This window comes from Folsomia candida, unplaced genomic scaffold, assembly GCF_002217175.1.
Source record: "Folsomia candida strain VU population unplaced genomic scaffold, ASM221717v1 Fcan01_Sc003, whole genome shotgun sequence".
Lineage (NCBI taxonomy): Eukaryota > Metazoa > Arthropoda > Collembola > Entomobryomorpha > Isotomidae > Folsomia > Folsomia candida.
Genome location: NW_019091195.1, coordinates 10294786 through 10315541, shown reverse-complemented (window position 1 = coordinate 10315541; position 20756 = coordinate 10294786). Strand labels below are relative to the sequence as shown.

Below are 20756 nucleotides of genomic sequence, written 5' to 3'. Positions count from 1 at the left end.
CCGGTGGTGGTGGTGCAAATCTGGGGCGTGGCTGGGGCCCCTGTTCTTGACGTCACCGTCTCCACTGCCGCCAATTTCAACTCTGCTTCACCAGTTCCTCTCCGATTCTCAGAGAGGCGCTCGCTCCTCGCACTCACCATCTCATTAATAAACTCATTTTCACTCTTGTTTATTTGACTGGTGAAAACAGCCTGTTTGAACGAATCGTCGTTTTATCAATAAACATATACGAAAAATATTTTTTCTGAAGGTGAGTTTAAAATATTATTGTGGTAAAACGAAACAGTCAATTTCTTTCATTTATGGTTTTACAAGATTTTAGTATTGTGTACTATAAATCTTTTTTAAATTAAAACAGGCATAAAATGGACTCCGGTCATCAGCCAAACATGCAGTTTTCGGACACATCTCCAGCCGCAGTACAAGGGGGGTCAGTCGCTGCACCCACTATTGTTATTAGCGGCAGCCAACACGGAATTTACAATACGGCCTCAGGTGGTCAACAGATCGTTATTGGGGCGGCGACAGGGGCAAGTATACCAGAAGTGAAAACAGAACCAGATATTAACATGTTGTACGATAACGGGTATGGATCTAGTACTGGATCGTCAACGTCGTATACATATGGCAACTCAAATCCCGACAGTGCTGGTTTTGCTTTATCAGATTTCTTGGTCCAGTTGGAAGATTACACCCCAACGGTACCGTTTAGTTTTTAATTATTATGCCAAAACAATGAATATTACAAATAAATAACACTGTCCTCATGTACTGCAGATTCCTGATGCGGTGGCGAATTACTATCTCCACCAAGCTGGGTTCGAGTCGACCGACCCCCGTATATCTCGTATGATCTCCATTGCTTCTCAAAAGTTCATTTCCGATATTATCAACGAAGCATTTACACATTGTAAGCTTAAAGCAATGCCTCCCGCTGGTGGAAAGACAAAAGTTAAAGACAAAAAGTACACACTCACATTGGAAGACTTGATACCTATACTTAACGACTATGGAATTTCTGTAAAGAAACCACCCTACTACGTGTAATTATTGTACTATTTGTCTGGTCTTCTGTATTGACGTTGCCGATTACCTAGACGTATAATATATAATATATCACTTATTATCTTACTAATATTATGAATAAGTTAGAGTAAATGTACTATGAAAACGAATACTGGTTAGGTTTTATTTTCGAAAGAACGTACTGCTATATGTGTGTATACAATGTATCTATGAAAAAATTTGTAGTATAATAAAGATCAATGTCATTGGCGTTGATGAAATTCTAACAAGTGTGGCTTAGGAGTAGCGGAAACCCCTAATTTTGGTTTAAGACAATCCTCAATCTCAGATGGATCGATCGTAACTGAGAACTGATGAATAATTCCCACTAGGAAAAGAAATAACTCGTGCCTTGCTAATAACTCACCAGGACAGCGACGTTTTCCGAAGGAAAATGGGAGAAAGCTGTCATGCTGAAGGTGCTTGCTTCCGTCAGAAGAAATGAACCTTTCTGGGAAAAAGTGATGGGGACGTTCCCACTGCGACGGGTCGTGATGTGCAGCACAAATGTTTGCATGTAAAATTGTACCCTTTGGGATAAAGTATGTGCCACAGAGGTCAACATCATCCGTCGTGCAGTGAACCATGCCGAGAGGAGCGAGGGTGACATGTCGCATCGTCTCTGAGATGAAAGCTTCCGTCAGCAGCATTCTACAGTTTTTTTCAACGTATTATTAATAGTAAATATGCCTAATATTTTTTTGTTAATTAATTTACTTTCTCCTGTCACCCAAGGACGGTTTTCTGTCACCAACGACATGGCAAATTTCTTGATAAATATTTTCCTGATAATTTTGAAACACTGCGAGGTGTAGCATGAGCCAAGAAAGTGTGGCTGAAGTAGTTTCGGTTCCAGCAATGAATAAATCTTGCAAAGTTGAGGCTAGTGAAAGTTCTGAAAACGTTATAAAATATATAGCATATTTAATCATATATTTGTTTAAGTTTTGCTTAGTGCACCTCCTTTGTCTCCGAAAAAGCTTGATGTCAGTGACTTGCACTGTTTAACGTGCTGAATATACATGTCCACAAAGCAAGTTGGTCCATGCCCCTTGTCAGCCATTTCAAAAGATTTAATTCTGCGTTTAGCAAATTGTCGCCAAAACTTGAACACCTTATTAGCATCAGATAAATACGATGTCCATCCGACTAGATTTGGAAACCAATGTGCTAGCCATGGAATAAAAAATCCAACCATTGCACCACCCTGAAGTTCCATGTTTCTGAATTCATTTGAAATGTCTTATGGCTATTATATTGTATGCATTGTGCAGTAAATTAAAAGATGGCATGTTAATCCTACCTTGTGATAGATTCCACTAAATTATTCAAAGCTGGATCATCATGCCGATATCTGTCCCCACTGATAATCCCCCATAGAACATTGAGCGATGCCACATTAAACAAGTGACGAGTGGAGAGGGGCTGGCCCTTAGTTTGAACTAATGTTTCGATAACTGTGTCCACTTCTGAACTAATAACGCCCTCCATGCACTGTTTGCCTAGTCCCAAGTCTTTCAAGTGAGAGACGGTAAAACTCCGCTGTTCCTTAAAGTCCTGTCCCTCGTTGAATATTATTCCTGTACAGAATTTTAATCATATGCATATTCTTGCTATAATGACATATAGCGATTTTCGTGATTCTGACCTCCTAAAAACCCAGCAGTTCTGTCAACGATTCCTTGCATTTTTGGTCTTCCACAACAAGCAGGGTTGCTCCAGGCCTCGCGAATTACTTTATGATCATTTAGCCATAAACATCTTTTCATCAAATAATTGGATTAATTATTATGTAATTTAATTGTAATCAAACAACTGTACTTGTTTGTCTAAAAAATATTGAGAGTACATAAAAGCTTACTCGTACGACCCCAATTGAACAGCGCAAATTTTTCCTTTGTTTCTTAGGACATTGGTGAGTATTTTTTGATAGTCGTAGCTCTTTAGATGCATAAGTATTCCTAAAATGGGAACTCCCCAAATTTCTGAAAAATCATGTCAGATATAAAAATATATTTAAACACAAAATAAAGAACGCGTTAAAAGTTGAATTTCGGTTAACGAACTTGGTATGGCTTTGGAACGAAGTATGCACTTTCTATATGCAATTAAGATGCCTAGTGCTGTGAGCATCACTGCTGCAAGATATACTAAAATAATGGTCATTTTAATTTAAACGATTTAATAAGTCTTATGAATTCACTATGTATGTAACTGATTCAATGCTCAACAACTAATGCATAATGGTTTGCATTTTACAACTATTAAATAAGATATTATCATCACAAATGTAGAAGCCCACAATGTAGAGGCACACACTGCTTAACTCAGTTTGCTACAAATTTACTGTGAAATTTAGAGTGTACAGGCTTATAATACATACATTGTGATGGTAATTTGAGTATGAACGTATTGCTACAAGAAATTTGTCCACATATGTACAAAAAAAGTCAATATTTATGTCGCAGATTTCAGATAGGAGATCAGATCGGCTCGTTCTTGCTCCTTCTTGATTCCAGCAAAGATCATCTTTGTCCCCGGAATATATTTCTTTGGGTCAGCAAGGTACTCAAATAGGGTATCCTCGCTCCATGTGATTCCTTTGGATTTGTTGGCTTGAGAGTAGTCTGTGATATATAATTTCAGACAGTTAAAGAATTTTACCCGACACTATCTCGATTTGAGATGATGATTTTAAACAATATGGATGAATTACCGAACCCCGCAGCTTGGCCTGTTTTCCTCCCAAAGATTCCGTTGAGATTGGGCCCAACCTTGTGTTTTCCACCCTTCTCCAGGGTATGACACTGAGAACATCGCTGGACGAAGAGTTGCTTACCCTTTTCAACGTCTCCTGATATGCCCATCCTTCAGAGATCACTTGGAGTAGGTCAAAATTCGTCAACTTACGGGTTACACTAGCTCAAAAGGACCACCTTGAATTTTTATTGTTCTTGTGCATTTTATTTCGGCAAGTTACAAGCCTGCTTGTGATAGCTACCAAACACGTTGTCAAGGGAACAAAAAATATTTAAAAAAAACATTTCCAATTTTATTGGTGCTAACATTTTACTAATATAAGGTTAGGTAATCTAAGTTCGACAATCTAACTTAGATTGTCGAACTTTTTGTCAAGGGGACCCAACAAGTGACGGGGGACCCGACTGGTTTTCACACATTAAAACCTACAGTGCAGACTTGATATAGCCCGAGTCAGGCGTAAATCTGTTTTCAAATTAAAATTTTTAAAACTTCGAATTCTTCAATTAAGAGCCTTTACTAACCCATATACTAAAATTTATCCACTATCACTAAATTTTTGTTAGTGCACACATTTTTTTCCCTTGGTCACCAGTATAACTTTGAAACGAGTGTATATTTTTTCTTAAAACTTTCAGGATATTATGTTACCAACATTCAATGTAACATATATAAATTCCAGGTATGCGGGTGACTAGGGTCATATGCTTTTGTTCGTGCACAACACATATTTTTCTCCCTGGTCACCTTATTGGGTCGCCCAATAAGGTCCTCCAGGTGAAAATTTTGCTTATTTTACTTCATTAGGAGCTATTACCAACTTGTCTACCAAATTTCAGCTCAATTTGACGAATTTGAAAAATTGGTATAGGTCACCCCATAGGGTCTGTCCAGGTGAAAATGTGTCCAATTTCAATTCATATTCTTCTATTGGTAGTCATTAACAACCTATGTACCAAATTTCAGCTCGATTGGATAAGTTTTAATAATCGGTATGGGTCACCCCCTAGGGTCCCTCCACATGAAAATTTTTGGAATTTTGCTTTGCATTCCTTCATTAGAAACCATTATCAACCTCTGCGCCAAATTTCAGCTTTCTCCGGCAATTTTGAAATTTTGATGCAATACCCCACCCACCTATATGACCCCCACCGGTCAACCACTTGACCGATTTCGCCCATCTTCGAACTTAACTCCTCATTTGACCCATACTACATTTGTGCAAAATCTCAAGTCGATCGGATTAGTTTAACGGCAGTTATCGCAAACCAGACAGACAGACAGACGGACAGACAGACGGACATGACGGGTACATAAGCCCTGACTCGGGCTAAAAAAGCTGAATTATTCTGCCATGTATTGGGAAGAAACCGATGCACATTATCTGCAAATACGCTAAAATATAGGCTAGGTCGAGGGTCCCAACAGGGTGGTTTTAGAATTTAAGAAGAGACGAAAACGATGTCTGCACTGTAGTAGGTTTTTATTCAACAAATTAGTTAGCGCATGCAAACATAAAATGTATTGTATGATTCAAATTCATCAGTTACAGTTTCCAGTCTAATATCTGGACGAATTTCTTTAATTCCAGATATCAATGTTTCTGGGAACATTCGGGAATCCAGTTTCAAGTAAATTAATGGAAGCGTTTTACATAGTTGGAATATCGCAGTTTCTGTAATCTGTATGAAATATGAATTAAGCACAAATAATACCACGCTTTGCATATTAAGTTTATCATACCCATTTAAATTCGTAAAGTGACAAACTTGTCAAGTTTGTTAGTTGCATGAGACCAAAATACACTGAAACGTCACTAAAGTTGCTCCACTTCCAATCAGCCAAACACGCAGCATGCATCTCCAAACGTCTTAAATCTGCAATACAATTGTAATTGTAATTACAAAACAACTCAGCACAATAGCATCACCAGGTCGGTCGTCGTCACTTTCAATCAAAAAATAAGTTACGCAACCCACTTGCTAAATCTCCGATGAACGGTTGCGTGCGAGGAAAAGTATGAGCTTGCTGCATGATCTGATGGTAATTTCCCATGCGTTCCATTTGCTCACAGAGTTCAAGGGGGAAACCCGTGAGAGCGTCATCATCAACACAAACGACATTGATTGTCAGTTCTTCGAGGAATGGAAAGTTTTCAATCACAGTTCTGAGCTTCTCATTGTTAATATACCAAAAGTTAAGTATTCGAAGTTGAGGGAAGGTTTTCGCAATTGCACGAAACAAGTGGTTAGACACTGCGTATGAGCCGTAAAAGTTGAGAGAAAGCAATCCAAGGTGCTGATTGTTGGAAACTATGTTTTCCGGTGTGAGAAATTTTGCAGGCGAGTATTCACAAAGCCCCAAATGCCTCAAGTTGGGAAGGTTGTCCATAAACACTAATGAGCCTTCATAGTCATACAGTATCACTGAAGTCAAGGACGCCATGATTGGGCATCTCAGTTGGTCATGCACTCGGAGTTTCAGGGTGGTCAGAGTTTGCAACTTTTCCAGCAAATTAAACATGGTCCTGGTTTCCAGTTTACCAGTGGGGTGTAACTTTATAGATTTCAATAAAAACCCACAACCCACAAGCTTTAAACACTCCTCAGGGGTCCAGGCCCAATTTTGCGATCCAGATCCAGGATTATGTAAAAAGTACTGCAACGATTCCAACTCTCGGAGGTGAGCAGAACATGAAAATATTGCAGCGAGGATGGTTTTCTTAAAATCTTTTGGTTCGTCACCATATTCGACAAAGATTCGTTTTAGATGAACCATTGCTCGAAATAAGTTGGATATAAAGTTGAAATTGAACTCTTCGTCCGAGTAGAGCGTCAATGTTTGCAAGTTCCATAACAGGGGTTGAATGAATTTCAGTTCTCCTTCGGGTGGAAATATCCACTTTTGAGCGAGAATTATTGATGGTAACTGTCGTATGGAGAGTGATTTGAGATTGGGAAGATCATACAGCAAGAGATCTCGAAGGGTCCGAATGTTGAGCAGATTTTTTGACTCTTTTTCAAAATTGAGTGTCAAGTGATGAAAGTAAGGCCCACAGGTTGAGACATATTTCATTACTTGTTCATTGTCGAGGTCAATTGGAAAGGACCAAAGTTCAAATGCCCGAAATGGTTGCGTCGCATTACGATTTATGAGATCATAAAGTTGCCCTAATTTCGTCGCATCGTTGATGCAGATTAGTTTTCGCTCCCCGATAAACTGTGATGTTTCGAGATTCCACAACTTGCAGACTTTGCGACATTTTAGTAGCTCTTGAATGTCTAGAAACTGGAATATGGTACCCAGAATCTGCATACAAACAATATTAAATGTTATGTCTATGTCGCATGAAACATGTAAATTATTACTATGTAGTCATACTGCTTTACGTTTATTCCTTTTGAATATATGTATTGTCAATTACCTCAGGGAAAGTTAATGGATTTAAAAAATTCATTATTTACTGCGTATTGATGAGCGTATTTTAATTTAATCAAGCATGGTTTGGGTATTATTTATTGCATTCCGTAGTAATAATGCTACTGGTATTCACTGACCGTATATACACATGTAAATACTTTGGTATGTATATATGTTTATTTGTATACACCAAGCCAATATTGTCTGGTACACATGAAAAAGGAAATTACTACTTAACTGTCTTTAATTATTATAATATAATCGTAATCGTTTAGATGTAATTTCACTCTATTTACATTATCTGCGTCTTTGCCCACATATGCCGGATTATGCAGTAATTTGTATGAATGCATTAAGACCATCTGACTATTTTATCATCAGCTCAACCCTTTTCCATTCCATTCCAGCATTTTTTACCCGAGTTATTTAGCTGTTGACATTGGCCATATAATAAAATGCATTCCCAAACCGGGTTTATTACGTATAACATCATCAGCATATACACAACCCATCCAGTAAAGGTTCAAGATCGTGGTAAAAAGCACGTGGCAGTTTTGTTAGATAGTTCAGTTCTCGCAATAAATTTAAACAGAGCAAAAGGTATATTTAATTTTAATTTCCTTTATCATAAACATAAAAATCCTTATTGTTATTTCCTTGTATAGCTTTATAAAAGACGAGCTGCAAGCCGTCCTACATATATTCCTGTTATTCTTGCATGCAATTTAGTCTATAACTTTAGTATAGAGCAGCTCTTACATACTTTCTGCTAAATCAGTCAGTCCATTCCGTGTAATCCAATTCACGTTTCTCATAAGGAAAATTGAGATTGATCGATTTATTTGGCTCTCTGTTCATCTGATAAAAATTATAAAGAGGCAATTCACGCCCTCCTTCGTAACTACGTAAACAGCGTAAAATCCGTAAACTTACAAACGTTTACAAACTTTTACAAAAATTGCCAAGGAAAACCAGTTTACAAACTTTTGTAAACTTACGCAGCTCACAGGCGTCTTTTAATTTTGTAAAGTATTTTGTAAACTCAATTTGGGGAAGAAAAAAAATTGTTCGATGCAGAAACTTGGCAATATATGTTGCTAGTGACTCCTAATCAAAGAATACGAAGTGAAATTGGAAAATTTTTCAAGCAGAGGTACCCGAGGGGGTGACCCATACCGGACTTTCAAAATCATCCAATCGAGCTGAAATTTCGTATAGAAGCTGCTAAAGGCCCCTAATGGAAGAATATGAAGTGAAATCGGTAAAATTTTCACATCCGGGACCCGAGGGGGTCACCCATACCGATTTTCATAACTTGTCTCAAAAAGCTGAAATTCGGAACGGTGATACTTAATAGCTTCTCATCAAAGAATATGAAGTCAAAAATGAACAAAAAATAACCAGATGGACAATAAGGAAGGGGTACCCATACCGATTTCTAATAAATTATATATTCAGCTAAGATTTAGTGAGGAGTCGAAAAATAACTTAGGATTAGAATTTAGGAGGGTTGAAATTTTTATAGGAACAGCCTCCACTGTTCGTGGTATATATTATATCAATAAATGCAGCTCCACAAATTTCTTCCATTAATTTCCGTTTTCTGGAAATGATCAGCATTTTGTTTCAATTATCAGATAAATTTTTACGAAAATAATTGCAAAAGTGAATTCACGGGAAGCCGTTTGTAAACGTTTGTAAGTTTACGGATTTTACGCTGTTTACGTAGTTACCAAGGGTGCGTGAATACCCTCAATATCGGTAGTTCATCACAGAACAAAAACTATACAACTATTTAGATATAACAAATTGCAGCTTGATTTCAATAAAAATGACCAAAATCAGTTTAGTGGATTCTGTCAAAGAACTTTCATTCGTAGTGTTTTATGGGAGCCAGACAGGTCAAGCGGAGGCTATTGCGGAGTCCATTGTCCAGGCGGCTCCGACTTATGACTTTAAAACGCAAGCCTTTCCACTTAATGATATTCGAGATGTAGTAAGTGCATATATCTGCAATTTATGCATAATTTGTGCAAGTTAGAATATGTATTGGCATCGATTACCAAATAATATATTTTATAATTATAAATAATACGTTATTCCCCTTGTTATAATTTATTGCAGAAAGAACTGACGCTGTTCAACTCTCCGATAGTGATAGTTTCATCCACAACTGGAGACGGAGGTACGATTGATTTTTTTAAATGTGAGAAAAATATTAATACTCCCCCTGCTTCCTGATTTAATATTAGAACCACCTGAAAACGGGGACCGATTTTGGAGAAAAATTAGGAGAAAGGCACTCTTACCAGATTCGCTGGTTACAGTTCATTACACAGTATTAGGTAAAATATCTGACATGCATGCAACATGTATATCTATGTATTGTAATATTTCATGTATAAAGGTAATTCTTACATGGTCCTTCAATTCATAGGCCTTGGAGATACAAATTATAATCAATTTTGCAACTGCGGAAAAGAACTTAATAAACGGTTCCAGGAGCTTGGAGCCACTGCTTTTTACCCTCCTGGTTAGTGGTTTACTATTGCAACTTATTAGGTTTATCTTCACTCGTCGACCGTGTACTTACTTAATATTGAATGACGAGGTCAAAAATGTGTGATTGTTTGTCCTTATATCATGTATCCTTCAATTTATAAGTACGAAATTAGATTTGTGTATTTATGTGTGCATTTATGTATTTCAGGCTGGGCGGATGATGCTGTAAGGAGTGTTAATATTTGTAAAAAAAAGCTTTCTACGTCACATAGAATTGTTGCTAAATAAGAATGATGTTCCAAACAGGTTGGATTAGAGTTGGTTGTGGAAGATTGGATTGAAGATTTGTGGACCTCGCTTTCGAGACTTTTGAGGCCAGAAAGTGTTGACACTATGATGGCTACGAAAAACAAAGAAAGCGCCAGAGGAGGACTCCAACTCCCTGTTTGTCCCCCTGAATCGTTACTCTTGGAATTTGATAATAATTTAAAAGTGATGCCTGTGGATTTGGAAGATCCCATTCAGCCGTACCCACTCATTGAAGGGCTACCTGTCACTGCCCAAATTTCAAAGGCAAGATGTCTCACTCAGCCTGGAGCTGTCAAAACTGCGCTGGAGATAACCTTAAAATTCCAATCAGTATGCCGCATAATAATTCAATTTATATATCGCTTCAAAGCTGAATTTATATCTGAATACATAACTTTTAGCTGAAGTTTGACTTTGAACCTGGTGACGCCATCAGTGTCGTGTGTCCCAACGAAGCTGATGAAGTGGATCGATTAATCAAAAGACTAAATTTATCTGAAGTTGCAGACAAAATTGCAATTCTGAGCGTGAAACAAGGTGCCAAAGGAAAGATTCCGGTCTTTCTCCCCCCAGGAATTTCTATACGGCAAATATTCCTCTACTTTAGTGACATTCGAACTCCGCCAAAAAAGGTGCCTATTTATTTATGCATCGTTAATGCCTTACAATTTATAGCAATCACTATGTCCAACATAATATGTTATAAAAAATATTGTCTTTATATAGAACTTTTTACGACTTCTGTCCGAGTTTACTAGCGTCGAATCGGAAAAGAATAAGCTGCTAGAGCTATGCAGCAGACAAGGGGGGTCTTTATTTGAAAGCACGATCCGATTTCCAGGACTTTCTTTGCTGGACATTCTCCTGGAATATCCATCTTGCAATCCATCGCCACAAGCCCTAATTGAACATCTACCGCGACTCATTCCACGTGCCTATTCGATTTCTTCATCACCTCTTCAAAACAAAGACTCCTTCACTTTTGTTTTTAATGTGATTACATTCACAGAGGCGGAAGGGAGAAAGTATTCCAGAGTTGGAGTTTGTACAGGCTGGCTCTATAAACTTGTGCGGAAAATGTTGATTACTCATACAAATGATGATAATGCTTCTGCCATAAGTGACGAGGAAAGCTTGCTAAATTCAGACTTTGCAAAAATATCTATTCAAGGAGAGAGTAGAGATGATGCGATGTCTGACCAGCAGATTGTAATTTATCGACGTAAGAATCATAATTTCAGGCTTCCGACTGATTTGTCAAGTCCAATGATATTAGTGGGCCCAGGAACTGGAATTGCTCCTTTCGTTGGTAATACACTAGGCCTGTAAATACATTTACTTACCTGACATTGAAGTATAAACACACATAATAAGTAATGACGAAATTGGTCCCAGGATTTGCACAACATAGAAACGAGCAAAAAAAGATGGGCCACAATGAAGTGGGAGAGATGTTTGTCTACTTTGGTTGTCGACATCAAGCTTTGGATTACCTTTATGCAAATGAACTTGACACCTTAGTCAAAGAAAATGCCATAACTGGATTGTATACTTCATTTTCCCGTGATTCTGATGATCAAAAATATAAATATGTTCAGGTAAGTGATGGTGCAAGAGTTCATCGGGATATGTTTCAAACTTATGCCATTATATAACACTGTATTGCAGCATAACATGGAAAAGAACAAGGCAGAAGTAGTCAGCATACTATTTGAGAAAAACGGCTATCTGTACGTTTGTGGAGATGCGAAGAATATGGCAAAAAATGTTAGAGAAGTGTTGACACAGTGTGTCCAATCAATTAAAGGTACCAATGTAAATAATAAATTGTTCTATCATTTAGCCTAAAACCATTATTTAATTTTGTCTAGGTGTGTCTGAGGAGGAAGCAAAGACATTGGTGACCGAGTTAGTTTCTCAGAAAAGATATCTTCAAGATGTGTGGAGCTAATTTTTTCACATTTTTTGTGGTGAAGGTCCACCCTGAATAAAGACTAAGATTTCAAATGAGTTTGATGTATTTTAAAATTATATTGCTTTCTCCAGAAGTCAGTTGAAGAGTGATCAGATAGTAAAAGTGAGACAAATGCCATAAATGTCTCACCAAGATTTATCATATCGCATTGCACTCTGTTCATCTCAAGATTCCCCACCGGGACCATGTCACTTCTCAAACTCCAAGATCACTCTCGCACAACACTGCACGTGGGCTGCTTCTGCATTCTGGTTTGACTAATAATAAACCTTCATGTGTTTTTAATTTATGTTTCGGAACATGTTCAACAATCGTACCCGTTCTTGCATTTGGTGATATTTTAACAAAGATGAGACAAAGCAGTAGTGGATTTTCGTCGACAAGCACAAAGTCCCGACATCTCCCCAGTAAAGTAACTCCTCCCGTTGTATCGGAAAAATTGTGGGAGCGGATCCCAAAGCATCCGCGCTTAACACAGTTAAAACCAGAGTGGGGACGAGTTCCTAAAGTTTCAGAACCGGTATGTCCAGAAGGAAGAGAAATTTTTGATGATGTTTGATTTGAATTCAACAATACATTTTTTCTAGGCTTTGGATGACCTGGGAAGTCCACATATTCGTTCCTTTAACTGGGCGTGCAACGAGGGTCTAAAGAAAGTCATAAAAGAGCTGCCAGCAATTTCTTTCGAACTTCCGTCAAGAGATCGGATCACATTGAGTATCAGCGTACGTTTGCTTGGCATGCATTATCGAGTCTTATGACAATGGTGCATCGTTGTAATTTAATTGAAGCCCATATTGTTGTAATTTTATTCAGGATGCACGATTGACTTCCCCTAAAGTCCCTAATGGAGCTATTGGCTGTAAGGATTACAAGGTGTATCCAACTGAATGTAGACAGAGATATTCATCGTATAAAGGTGATTTCTACGCATATTTGACGTGGTGGATAAATGGGTCACAACAACCAACTGTAGAGAAATGTTTAGGTCCAATTCCTGTAATGGTGAAGGTGTGTCACATGTTGATACTTACTAATACTTACAGTTAACATCAATATGAGTAGGCCTGATTCTATAATTTTTCGTTTTGTTTCTGCAGTCGAAACTTTGTAACCTACATAATCTTGCTCCACCACAACTAGTAGAGAAGGGAGAGCATGAAACCGAGTGGGGTGGATACTTCATTGTTAAAGGACACGAGAAATTGATTCGAATGTTATTAATGACACGAGCAAATTATCCTATTTACTTGCTAAGATCATCGTGGGAATCTCGAGGGAAAGGGTTTACTGACAAAGGTGTACTAATTCGATGTGTTAGAGAAGACCGTAGTTATTTGGTAATTTGGACAACGATTACTTTATTTGGAACTCCTCAAATCATGCAAACCTTGTCTTAACCCAAATTATGATTTCTGATTATGCAATAATTCCAGAACAATGTATTACACTACTTGAGCGATGGTGGCGTAAAACTCATGTTCAATGTCGGACGAGAGCTGTTCTTTGTTCCTTTGATGATGATAATGAAGGCGTTGGTTGATGTGACGGATGAATTTATTTATAAACAGTGTGTAGCTGGATATGACGACAATTTATTCATGAAGGGGTATGTTTTTTGATAATAAGTACCATCAATAATGCAACCTTGAGCTATAGAGTTCATTAATTGACCTTAAATAAATTACAGGTGCATTATTGATATGCTACGTGATCTTCACCGACAGGGTGTACATTCTCATCACCAGGCGAAAGAATTTATTGGTGAAAAGTTCGAGTCTCGTATTCATCGAATAATTGGAGAGTGGAAAACAAGTGCCCAATGTTGTGAATACCTTTTAGAGTAAGGTTTCCATTATGCATATGTACGTGTATCTATGTGGAATGTCAATTGAATTAACTTCGTAACATTATTTGTAGGAAGAGCGTGGCAATACAGTGTGATGCTCCAATGGATAAGTTCCACTTCCTCGTATTTGCAATGCAGAAATTATATTGTGGTGTTCAAGATATGTCTTGTCCAGAGAGCCCAGATCATGTTATGACTGTAAGAAAAAGCCTTAATACTTAACAAGTTCTTATAATTTGTATGATTTTGTTTTTATTATTATCGAGTGTTTTTGTCAATGTATTTCTCTCATTTGCATTGCAGCAAGAAGTTTTACTTGGCGGCCATTTATATCTCCAAATTATTAAAGACAAATTATTAAATTGGCTGACGAGTATTCAATATGCTGTGTTAAAAAAATGCAGAGATCCAACATCTTCATTACAACCTAGTTAGTCCTTATTTTATGTTTGTTACCATTATTATTTGTATAAGTTTGAACTCGTTGTTGTGTTAGGTGAAATGGGTAGCATCGTTGCTAGTACTTTCCAGTTTGAAAGAAATTTTGAAGCATTCATAGCGACTGGAAATGTACCTTTAAACACTGGACAGGGACTACCTCAAGTAACAGGTACGAAATATGATTAATAATAATAATTTATATTGTAAATATATAACAAAATTTGTAAATTCCTTACTGTTATATTGCCAGGCCTTACGATTGTAGTAGAAAACCTCAACCGTCTTCGTTACTTGGCCCATTTTCGGTCAGTACACAGAGGTGCGTTTTTTCAAGAACTTCGAACAACGGATGCAAGACAGTTACAACCGGATGCTTGGGGTACATTGTAGAATAATAGAACAATCAAAATGAATAAGTAGTTAATTAGTTGGTTAAATTTGATTTTCAGGTTTTATATGTCCCGTACACACCCCTGACGGTGCTCCGTGTGGCCTTTTAAACCATTTAAGTGCGTTTTGTCGAATTGTGACAGAAACTCAAGACTCTACTCATATTCTTGGTTTGTTAATCTCATTTGGAATGACTCCTATTGGACAAGATTGTCCATGTCCTATCAAGGAATGCTACAAAGTGATATTAGATGGAAAAATCCTTGGTTATATTCCGGACGAGGTAGCAAAGAAAGTAGTAGACAAAATGAGACTAATGAAAATAAAGAATGACAAGGTGAGTCGGTATTATCAGTAACTGTCAGATAATATAAATTCGTACAACATATATCGTTTGATCATAAACTTTAAATTTATATAGATCCCAACATACACTGAAATTATTCTAATTCCAAAACGCCAAAAGGGCCAACACCCTGCTTTATATCTATATACTAGTCTAGCAAGAATGATGCGACCTGTAATTAACCTACAAGCAAATGAAATTGAATATATCGGTACTATGGAACAACTGTACCTCGACATTTGCATCATTCCAGAAGAAGCATACCCAGGCGTAGGAGCAATTTAGCAATATATCCAATATTCAATTTCTTTAAATTGAATATGCTACTAGTAGTAGTAGTAGTAGTTGCTGACGAGATTAATAAATACTTCAATTATTTTTTAGGTTACTACTCACCAAGAAATTAATGAACAGAGCTTTTTAAGTCACTTGGCAAATCTTATACCAATGCCTGATAATAACCAATCGCCTCGAAACATGTACCAGTGTCAGGTATGAAAATATACACAACAGATTTAGGATTAGTGGAATACAAATAATCATTGAAAATACAACGTTTGGTACCGATGGGTAGATAATAGATATAACGGAAATGTAATTGGGTCTCAAAAATTAACTTATTTCTTACAGATGGGGAAACAGACAATGGGAACTCCGTATCACACATATCACAGGTTTTCAGAAAACAAGTTATATCGTTTGTATTTTCCGGGAACCCCATTCTTCCGTCCTGCACATTACGATTATCTTAAACTTGACGATTATCCATCGGGAACAAATGCAATTGTCGCTGTCATATCCTATACAGTAATTATATTACATAGCTACAGAAATACAAATTGCAAGCAAAATTGTAATAACAATATTTATGTAAATATTATTAGGGATATGACATGGAAGATGCCATGATTATTAGTAAATCAGCATTTGAACGAGGATTTGGCCATGGCTGTATTTATAAATCTGAACATATCGACCTGAAATATGTTTTGAAGAATACAAAAACCCAGGTATGAATATTTGAATGAAAAATTCTGATAATTGTCTAATTTATATGATGGAGTCTTGTTGTCTGTTTTAAACGAAAACAATGATTTTTGAAAAATGTCGACCGAAGTGATCAATTAAGACTCAATTATTCCAAGTGTGGACTTAAATACATCCATAAATGTAGAGTACTTCTGTTAACTGTATTTATCCCCAATTGAAAAACTCCCTTAACAGAGCACATTCATGAGAGATCCGTTGGACACAGAAGTTGCAAACAAATTAGGACCAGACGGACTTCCATACATTGGCGTAGAGTTAGATAAAGGAGATCCATACTTTAGGTAACATACATATGCTAAAAATTATTAGGTACCAATTAGTTAATTATATTCGTTGAATCTGGCTGGTGTAGTTTTTTCAACGCAGAAGAAGGAAAGTATGTTGTGAAAAAATTCGGGGGGATGGAAAGAGTTTATGTGGATAATATCAAGCTGAAAGGCAACGATATGGGATCATTAGAGAAATCAAATGTCGTAATCGTCTTTCGTGTTCCCGTAAGTACTGCTGTCAACAATGAATCAAATATTTACAACTTGACTAATGAATGAAAATATATTGACGTAGAAAAACCCAAGAATGGGGGACAAATTTGCTAGTCGTGCTGGACAAAAAGGAATTTGTAGGTCGGTCAATTTGTGAATTTTCTTAAGTACAAATCCTCTATTTGGTGGTGCCTGATATCGGCACATTCGAGATTATCATGCATTTTCTTTTTGTTTTATCCTCAAATAATGTATTTGCAGTTACCTTTGGCCATCGGAAGATCTCCCATTTACAGAATCCGGTCTTATTCCTGATATTGTTTTCAATCCTCATGGCTTTCCATCTCGAATGACTATTGGTGAGAGATTAAATAACAATTTGGTAAAAAATGTGATTTAATTTGATATGTGATAGCCATGATGATCGAGATTCTGGCTGGTAAGGGAGGAGCGTTACATGGTTTGGTCCATGATGCCACTCCATTCAAATTTTCAGAAGACGATTCAGCTATTGATTATTTTGGAAAACTTTTAGAGAAAGGTAACACTTGATATTTCTTGTTGACTGGTGTTTTTGTGTCTGAAATATTTTTTACGGTATGGGTATAATTACCATTTCTAGCGGGGTACAACTACTATGGAACAGAGAGGATGTACAGTGGAACTGACGGCAGAGAACTAACAGTTGACATATTTTTCGGTATTGTTCACTATCAACGTCTTCGACACATGGTAAGTGGTGAAAATAGCGTACATGTATTGGATTATGGAAATTTAACATTATTTTAACGCGTGATTGTTCAAGTTATTAGTAATCATGATTTTAATTATAGGTCTCTGAGAAGTGGCAGGTGAGGTCCACTGGTCCAATTGACTCTGTTACACATCAGCCCAACAAAGGGAGGAGACGTGGTGGAGGGGTGCGTTTCGGTGAGATGGAGAAGGACTGCCTATTGTCCCATGGAGCGTCATACCTGTTACAGGACAGATTATTCTATGGATCCGACAGAACAACAACACAGATTTGCTTAGATTGTGGTTCTATCGTGTCACCAATTGTTATAATTCCACCAATGGCAACCGGGACCACATTGTTAGAAACACCAAAACCAATATGCTCATTATGCGGGAAACAAGACTCGATTGAAGTAATGGAGATCCCCTATGTTTTCAAGTATTTGACTGAACAGTTGGCGTCTGTAAATATTAAATTAAAACTAGATGTGCAGATTGTATAACTTAAGACTCAATGAATAAATATTGTATGAACTTGAGATTTCGGTATTTCAGTATGTTCAACAAAATCAGTTTTTATTTATTTTTAAAAGTATACTGTATTAAACTGAATCCTGCAGTTCTAATGTTTTTTTCTACTGACAAATTAAGTTATATATAGTATGCACTTATGCAATTCATAAATAATACACTTGAGGAGGATAACCAATTTTAAACTAAAGCTTTGTCCAGATTTCTTTGTAACATCAAAACCAATAAATCTTTGTGAACACAGTTCAAATCAAAAAAATGTCTACTCGTATAGTCTACGTTAATAATGTTACTGCATGAAGAACATCTTTTGATGGTTGTCATTCACTTTCTAACATTCCTTCTTTCATTAAGTTAACATTTATATCACTAATCATTTTTTACTTTGTAGCAGAGCGTAGATAGGCGATAAGGTCTGCACGTTCGTTGGGCTTCTTTAAACCAGCAAACACCATCTTAGTACCTAGTGGGGAGTTGAGAATGATTAAAATATGATTATATAAATACAGCGAAGGTGAAAGTACTATATCGCAGTGCATATCAGAATCTGGGATGTTCAGATCGAACATAATTTATAAACCCCTTTTACTCTACAAGCAATTAATTAACATGGTTGAAAATACATACCAGGAATATATTTCTTAGGGTTCTCCAAGTATTCAAACAAGGTATCGTCTCCCCAAGTAATACCTGCCAAAATAAATCAGTTATATGTCACACCAGAAATATATAGTATATGAAGGTACTTAGTAGAATATTGCAGAGATATATAACAGTAAACGTACCTTTCGATTTATTAGCGTCCGTGTACACGAACCCTGACGCTTGGCCGGTCTTCCTTCCGAAAAGACCACTCAAGTTTGGACCGGTCTTATGCTTGCCACCAGACTCGGCTAAAATAAGCGCAATATTTTAGTACTTATGTAGCTTACTAAAACTTGCATGATTTCGCTGTTAACCACTGCGAACCACCGGCAGCAGCATGCCTGATTACGATTTATACATTTTTAGCGTGTTTGACTGCTTTTGTCCTAAACAATTACGAAGACAAGCTCATTTTCTAATGCCGAGCTTTTGAGCGATTTAGAGTTATTTATTTGCAACGATTTAATCGGTAGTAGACAGAGATCCGTGATTAATTAATCGTGATTAACGGATTAAGGATTGGGATTAAGGATTAATAATCCTTAATGCTTAATCCCGACAAAAAATTGTATGCAATTAATCCTTAATCATTAATCCCGACGAAATATTTCCACGCCATTAATCCTTAATCCTTAATCCCGACAAAGCGTATCCAAATTATTAATTCTTAATCACGATTAGGATTAAGTCTCGCAAGAGAATAATCACTGAGAATGGAGTGAAGTAACACTAACATTACATATTCTCAAACATACGATATTTTTCCACTCTTTCTACTGTCCTCTCCCGAAATTAAGATGTGTTGAATTCTTTAACTTTAAATTGTTGCTTCCGTAAAAATACTGATTCAGTCGTTAATCATGGTTAACAGTGATCTGACTGAGCTGAAAAATTTGCCGTTCATCTTCACCGGCAGATTGTTTGATGTCGAACAAATTGACAAATTCAGCGGCTCTTTATAAGCCAGGCGCATAGCTTTTGCACCAATGTGTGCCATAATTGGTGTTAATATTAGGCCAACATCAAATTTTACTTCACATTTGACATGCAAAAGTCCTATACATTGTCTGTTTTGTATGTATTTGATGTTTCAATATTCCTATGTGCTACAATAAACAATTAAACTGCATTAAATGGAGTAATATAATAATAATATTAATCCTTAATCAAGAATTAATCAGGATTAATTAATCCTTAATCCTTAATCCCGAATCTCAGAGAATTTTGAATTAATCCTTAATCCTTAATCCCACCAAATTGAATTATTTAATTAATCCCGGATTAATCTAATCCCGGAATAACATTAATCCTTAATCCTTAATCCCAGAAAAAAATTCATTAATCACGGATCTCTGGTAGTAGATGACATGAACTTACTTGTGTGACACTGGGCGCACCTCTGAACAAAAAGTTTCTTTCCCTTTTCAACATCTCCGGCTGGAATTCCCATTGTTGAGTCGAGATTTTAGTGTACCTGTGTAATTACATTACATTACCTTATTATTACTCATCATTCTCATTTCGGTCTCTAGCTGGTATGATTTAATCAATTATAGTTAGAGGCCACCAACCAACAGCAACCTTGCCGTGATCGTGTGCCATTGCCATGCCTGATGACGTAACAAGTCCACTAGACTGTTAATTTATCAGTCGTTATGCAATCCCTATCACAGGGAATATGAGACGAAACCATGTGTCTAGCACTCGATTGTTCATGCACATGGTACATGAAACATTACATAATGGGGAGCAACAGGACAAAGTAAAAATGATGGTAAAAATTGACAGGGCGTACTGTCTGATCTGGCTATTAAAGAGCGAAAGTTTTTAGTTGATCACAGTTTTCAAAACAGGATGCGGAACTCCATTTGTCAAATTGTATATTTTTCTGTTCTAGATTCTTGCTTTCATACTTCAACCTAATTCAATGCTGTTCTAACCAATAATCGTAAGAGTATAACCCATATATTAACTAACCAACTCACTAAATATTATTACCGAAAACTTTTAAGAAGAACTTTCTACAGCAAGACCTTCGATAGGACAGCCGTACTTGGCTCTTTTCTCAGTCTAAATAGTGTTTTTCATTAAAATTGTGAAAATCAAGACTTACCTGGAATTGGGCCGATTTTATGGGAGGAGAGCGAGTGATCTGATGCAACCAAATTAGAATAGTGAGGAGAGCCCAGTTCTGAGTTAGCCGAGTGCCAAGATCGTGTGATGGAATAATTCGTGTTGGTGTGCTGCCAACTCCTT

The 20756-nt window shown here is 36.9% G+C and overlaps 7 protein-coding genes across 8 annotated transcripts; 3 read left to right on the top strand and 4 right to left on the bottom strand.

The window, feature by feature from the left end:
- The first annotated feature begins 103 nt into the window (after positions 1-103).
- On the top strand, positions 104-1292 carry LOC110845884 (transcription initiation factor TFIID subunit 10b). The gene is made up of 3 exons (XM_022092424.2): positions 104-250; positions 359-701; positions 778-1292. The coding sequence occupies exons 2-3, from the start codon at positions 366-368 to the stop codon at positions 1045-1047; spliced, it is 606 nt and encodes a 201-aa protein (XP_021948116.1). The 5' UTR covers positions 104-250; positions 359-365; the 3' UTR covers positions 1048-1292.
- On the bottom strand, positions 1161-3251 carry LOC110846963 (cytochrome P450 2C15). Its single transcript, XM_022093799.2, has 7 exons — positions 3132-3251; positions 2927-3050; positions 2714-2826; positions 2369-2645; positions 2026-2288; positions 1783-1960; positions 1161-1716 (listed from the first exon to the last, which is right to left on the bottom strand). Exons 1-7 carry the CDS (start codon positions 3229-3231, stop codon positions 1269-1271), a joined length of 1503 nt encoding a protein of 500 aa, XP_021949491.2. The 5' UTR covers positions 3232-3251; the 3' UTR covers positions 1161-1268.
- A 141-nt stretch (positions 3252-3392) lies between these two features.
- LOC110845921 (cytochrome c) lies at positions 3393-5000 on the bottom strand. The gene is made up of 2 exons (XM_022092478.2): positions 3782-5000; positions 3393-3692 (listed from the first exon to the last, which is right to left on the bottom strand). Exons 1-2 carry the CDS (start codon positions 3930-3932, stop codon positions 3523-3525), a joined length of 321 nt encoding a protein of 106 aa, XP_021948170.1. The 5' UTR covers positions 3933-5000; the 3' UTR covers positions 3393-3522.
- Positions 5001-5289: 289 nt separating this feature from the next.
- LOC110846962 lies at positions 5290-7787 on the bottom strand. The gene is made up of 4 exons (XM_022093798.2): positions 7250-7787; positions 5805-7134; positions 5569-5702; positions 5290-5507 (listed from the first exon to the last, which is right to left on the bottom strand). The coding sequence occupies exons 1-4, from the start codon at positions 7280-7282 to the stop codon at positions 5325-5327; spliced, it is 1680 nt and encodes a 559-aa protein (XP_021949490.1). The 5' UTR covers positions 7283-7787; the 3' UTR covers positions 5290-5324.
- A 164-nt stretch (positions 7788-7951) lies between these two features.
- Positions 7952-12067, top strand: LOC110845930 (methionine synthase reductase). The gene is made up of 12 exons (XM_022092487.2): positions 7952-8097; positions 9045-9241; positions 9370-9430; positions 9498-9590; positions 9683-9778; positions 9956-9972; positions 10054-10386; positions 10458-10688; positions 10783-11365; positions 11452-11654; positions 11725-11863; positions 11928-12067. The coding sequence occupies exons 2-12, from the start codon at positions 9077-9079 to the stop codon at positions 12005-12007; spliced, it is 2001 nt and encodes a 666-aa protein (XP_021948179.1). The 5' UTR covers positions 7952-8097; positions 9045-9076; the 3' UTR covers positions 12008-12067.
- Positions 12068-12235: 168 nt separating this feature from the next.
- Positions 12236-17873, top strand: LOC110845951 (DNA-directed RNA polymerase I subunit RPA2). Of its 2 annotated transcripts, XM_022092509.2 has the most exons (22): positions 12236-12551; positions 12619-12756; positions 12848-13042; positions 13132-13371; positions 13468-13640; positions 13722-13874; positions 13952-14078; positions 14184-14310; positions 14377-14490; positions 14572-14700; positions 14771-15048; positions 15133-15327; positions 15442-15549; positions 15688-15864; positions 15942-16067; positions 16282-16388; positions 16460-16601; positions 16672-16730; positions 16851-16948; positions 17005-17130; positions 17212-17321; positions 17423-17873. In XM_022092509.2, exons 1-22 carry the CDS (start codon positions 12381-12383, stop codon positions 17825-17827), a joined length of 3498 nt encoding a protein of 1165 aa, XP_021948201.1. In that variant the 5' UTR covers positions 12236-12380; the 3' UTR covers positions 17828-17873. The 2 variants fall into 2 exon arrangements, with proteins under 2 accessions (XP_021948201.1, XP_035705824.1); XM_035849931.1 differs by lacking the exon at positions 15133-15327.
- Positions 17874-20752, bottom strand: LOC110845955 (cytochrome c). The gene is made up of 5 exons (XM_022092515.2): positions 20614-20752; positions 19878-19974; positions 18641-18748; positions 18483-18545; positions 17874-18318 (listed from the first exon to the last, which is right to left on the bottom strand). Exons 2-5 carry the CDS (start codon positions 19948-19950, stop codon positions 18236-18238), a joined length of 327 nt encoding a protein of 108 aa, XP_021948207.1. The 5' UTR covers positions 19951-19974; positions 20614-20752; the 3' UTR covers positions 17874-18235.
- Between the last annotated feature and the right edge of the window lie 4 nt (positions 20753-20756).

What these genes read in the sequence shown, in the direction of transcription:
- LOC110845884 (XM_022092424.2), top strand. Translation starts at nt 366, where the DNA reads ATGGACTCCGGTCATCAGCCAAACATGCAGTTTTCGGACACATCTCCA. An exon ending in TGGAAGATTACACCCCAACG is followed by an intron (nt 702 to 777) that starts GTACCGTTTAGT and finishes CATGTACTGCAG; the next exon opens with ATTCCTGATGCGGTGGCGAA.
- LOC110846963 (XM_022093799.2), bottom strand. Translation starts at nt 3,231, where the DNA reads ATGACCATTATTTTAGTATATCTTGCAGCAGTGATGCTCACAGCACTA. An exon ending in TTAGTGGAATCTATCACAAG is followed by an intron (nt 2,289 to 2,368) that starts GTAGGATTAACA and finishes AAATGAATTCAG; the next exon opens with AAACATGGAACTTCAGGGTG. An exon ending in CTTTTTCGGAGACAAAGGAG is followed by an intron (nt 1,961 to 2,025) that starts GTGCACTAAGCA and finishes TAACGTTTTCAG; the next exon opens with AACTTTCACTAGCCTCAACT.
- LOC110845921 (XM_022092478.2), bottom strand. Translation starts at nt 3,932, where the DNA reads ATGGGCATATCAGGAGACGTTGAAAAGGGTAAGCAACTCTTCGTCCAG. An exon ending in AGGCCAAGCTGCGGGGTTCG is followed by an intron (nt 3,693 to 3,781) that starts GTAATTCATCCA and finishes TATATATCACAG; the next exon opens with ACTACTCTCAAGCCAACAAA.
- LOC110846962 (XM_022093798.2), bottom strand. Translation starts at nt 7,282, where the DNA reads ATGAATTTTTTAAATCCATTAACTTTCCCTGAG. An exon ending in ATCCATTAACTTTCCCTGAG is followed by an intron (nt 7,135 to 7,249) that starts GTAATTGACAAT and finishes GTTTGTATGCAG; the next exon opens with ATTCTGGGTACCATATTCCA. An exon ending in GTTCATCGGAGATTTAGCAA is followed by an intron (nt 5,703 to 5,804) that starts GTGGGTTGCGTA and finishes ATTGTATTGCAG; the next exon opens with ATTTAAGACGTTTGGAGATG.
- LOC110845930 (XM_022092487.2), top strand. Translation starts at nt 9,077, where the DNA reads ATGACCAAAATCAGTTTAGTGGATTCTGTCAAAGAACTTTCATTCGTA. An exon ending in ATCCACAACTGGAGACGGAG is followed by an intron (nt 9,431 to 9,497) that starts GTACGATTGATT and finishes ATTTAATATTAG; the next exon opens with AACCACCTGAAAACGGGGAC. An exon ending in TTCGAACTCCGCCAAAAAAG is followed by an intron (nt 10,689 to 10,782) that starts GTGCCTATTTAT and finishes GTCTTTATATAG; the next exon opens with AACTTTTTACGACTTCTGTC.
- LOC110845951 (XM_022092509.2), top strand. Translation starts at nt 12,381, where the DNA reads ATGAGACAAAGCAGTAGTGGATTTTCGTCGACAAGCACAAAGTCCCGA. An exon ending in TGGAAAACTTTTAGAGAAAG is followed by an intron (nt 17,131 to 17,211) that starts GTAACACTTGAT and finishes TACCATTTCTAG; the next exon opens with CGGGGTACAACTACTATGGA. An exon ending in ATCAACGTCTTCGACACATG is followed by an intron (nt 17,322 to 17,422) that starts GTAAGTGGTGAA and finishes TTTTAATTATAG; the next exon opens with GTCTCTGAGAAGTGGCAGGT.
- LOC110845955 (XM_022092515.2), bottom strand. Translation starts at nt 19,950, where the DNA reads ATGGGAATTCCAGCCGGAGATGTTGAAAAGGGAAAGAAACTTTTTGTT. An exon ending in GTGCGCCCAGTGTCACACAA is followed by an intron (nt 18,749 to 19,877) that starts GTAAGTTCATGT and finishes CGCTTATTTTAG; the next exon opens with CCGAGTCTGGTGGCAAGCAT. An exon ending in CCCTAAGAAATATATTCCTG is followed by an intron (nt 18,319 to 18,482) that starts GTATGTATTTTC and finishes ACTCCCCACTAG; the next exon opens with GTACTAAGATGGTGTTTGCT.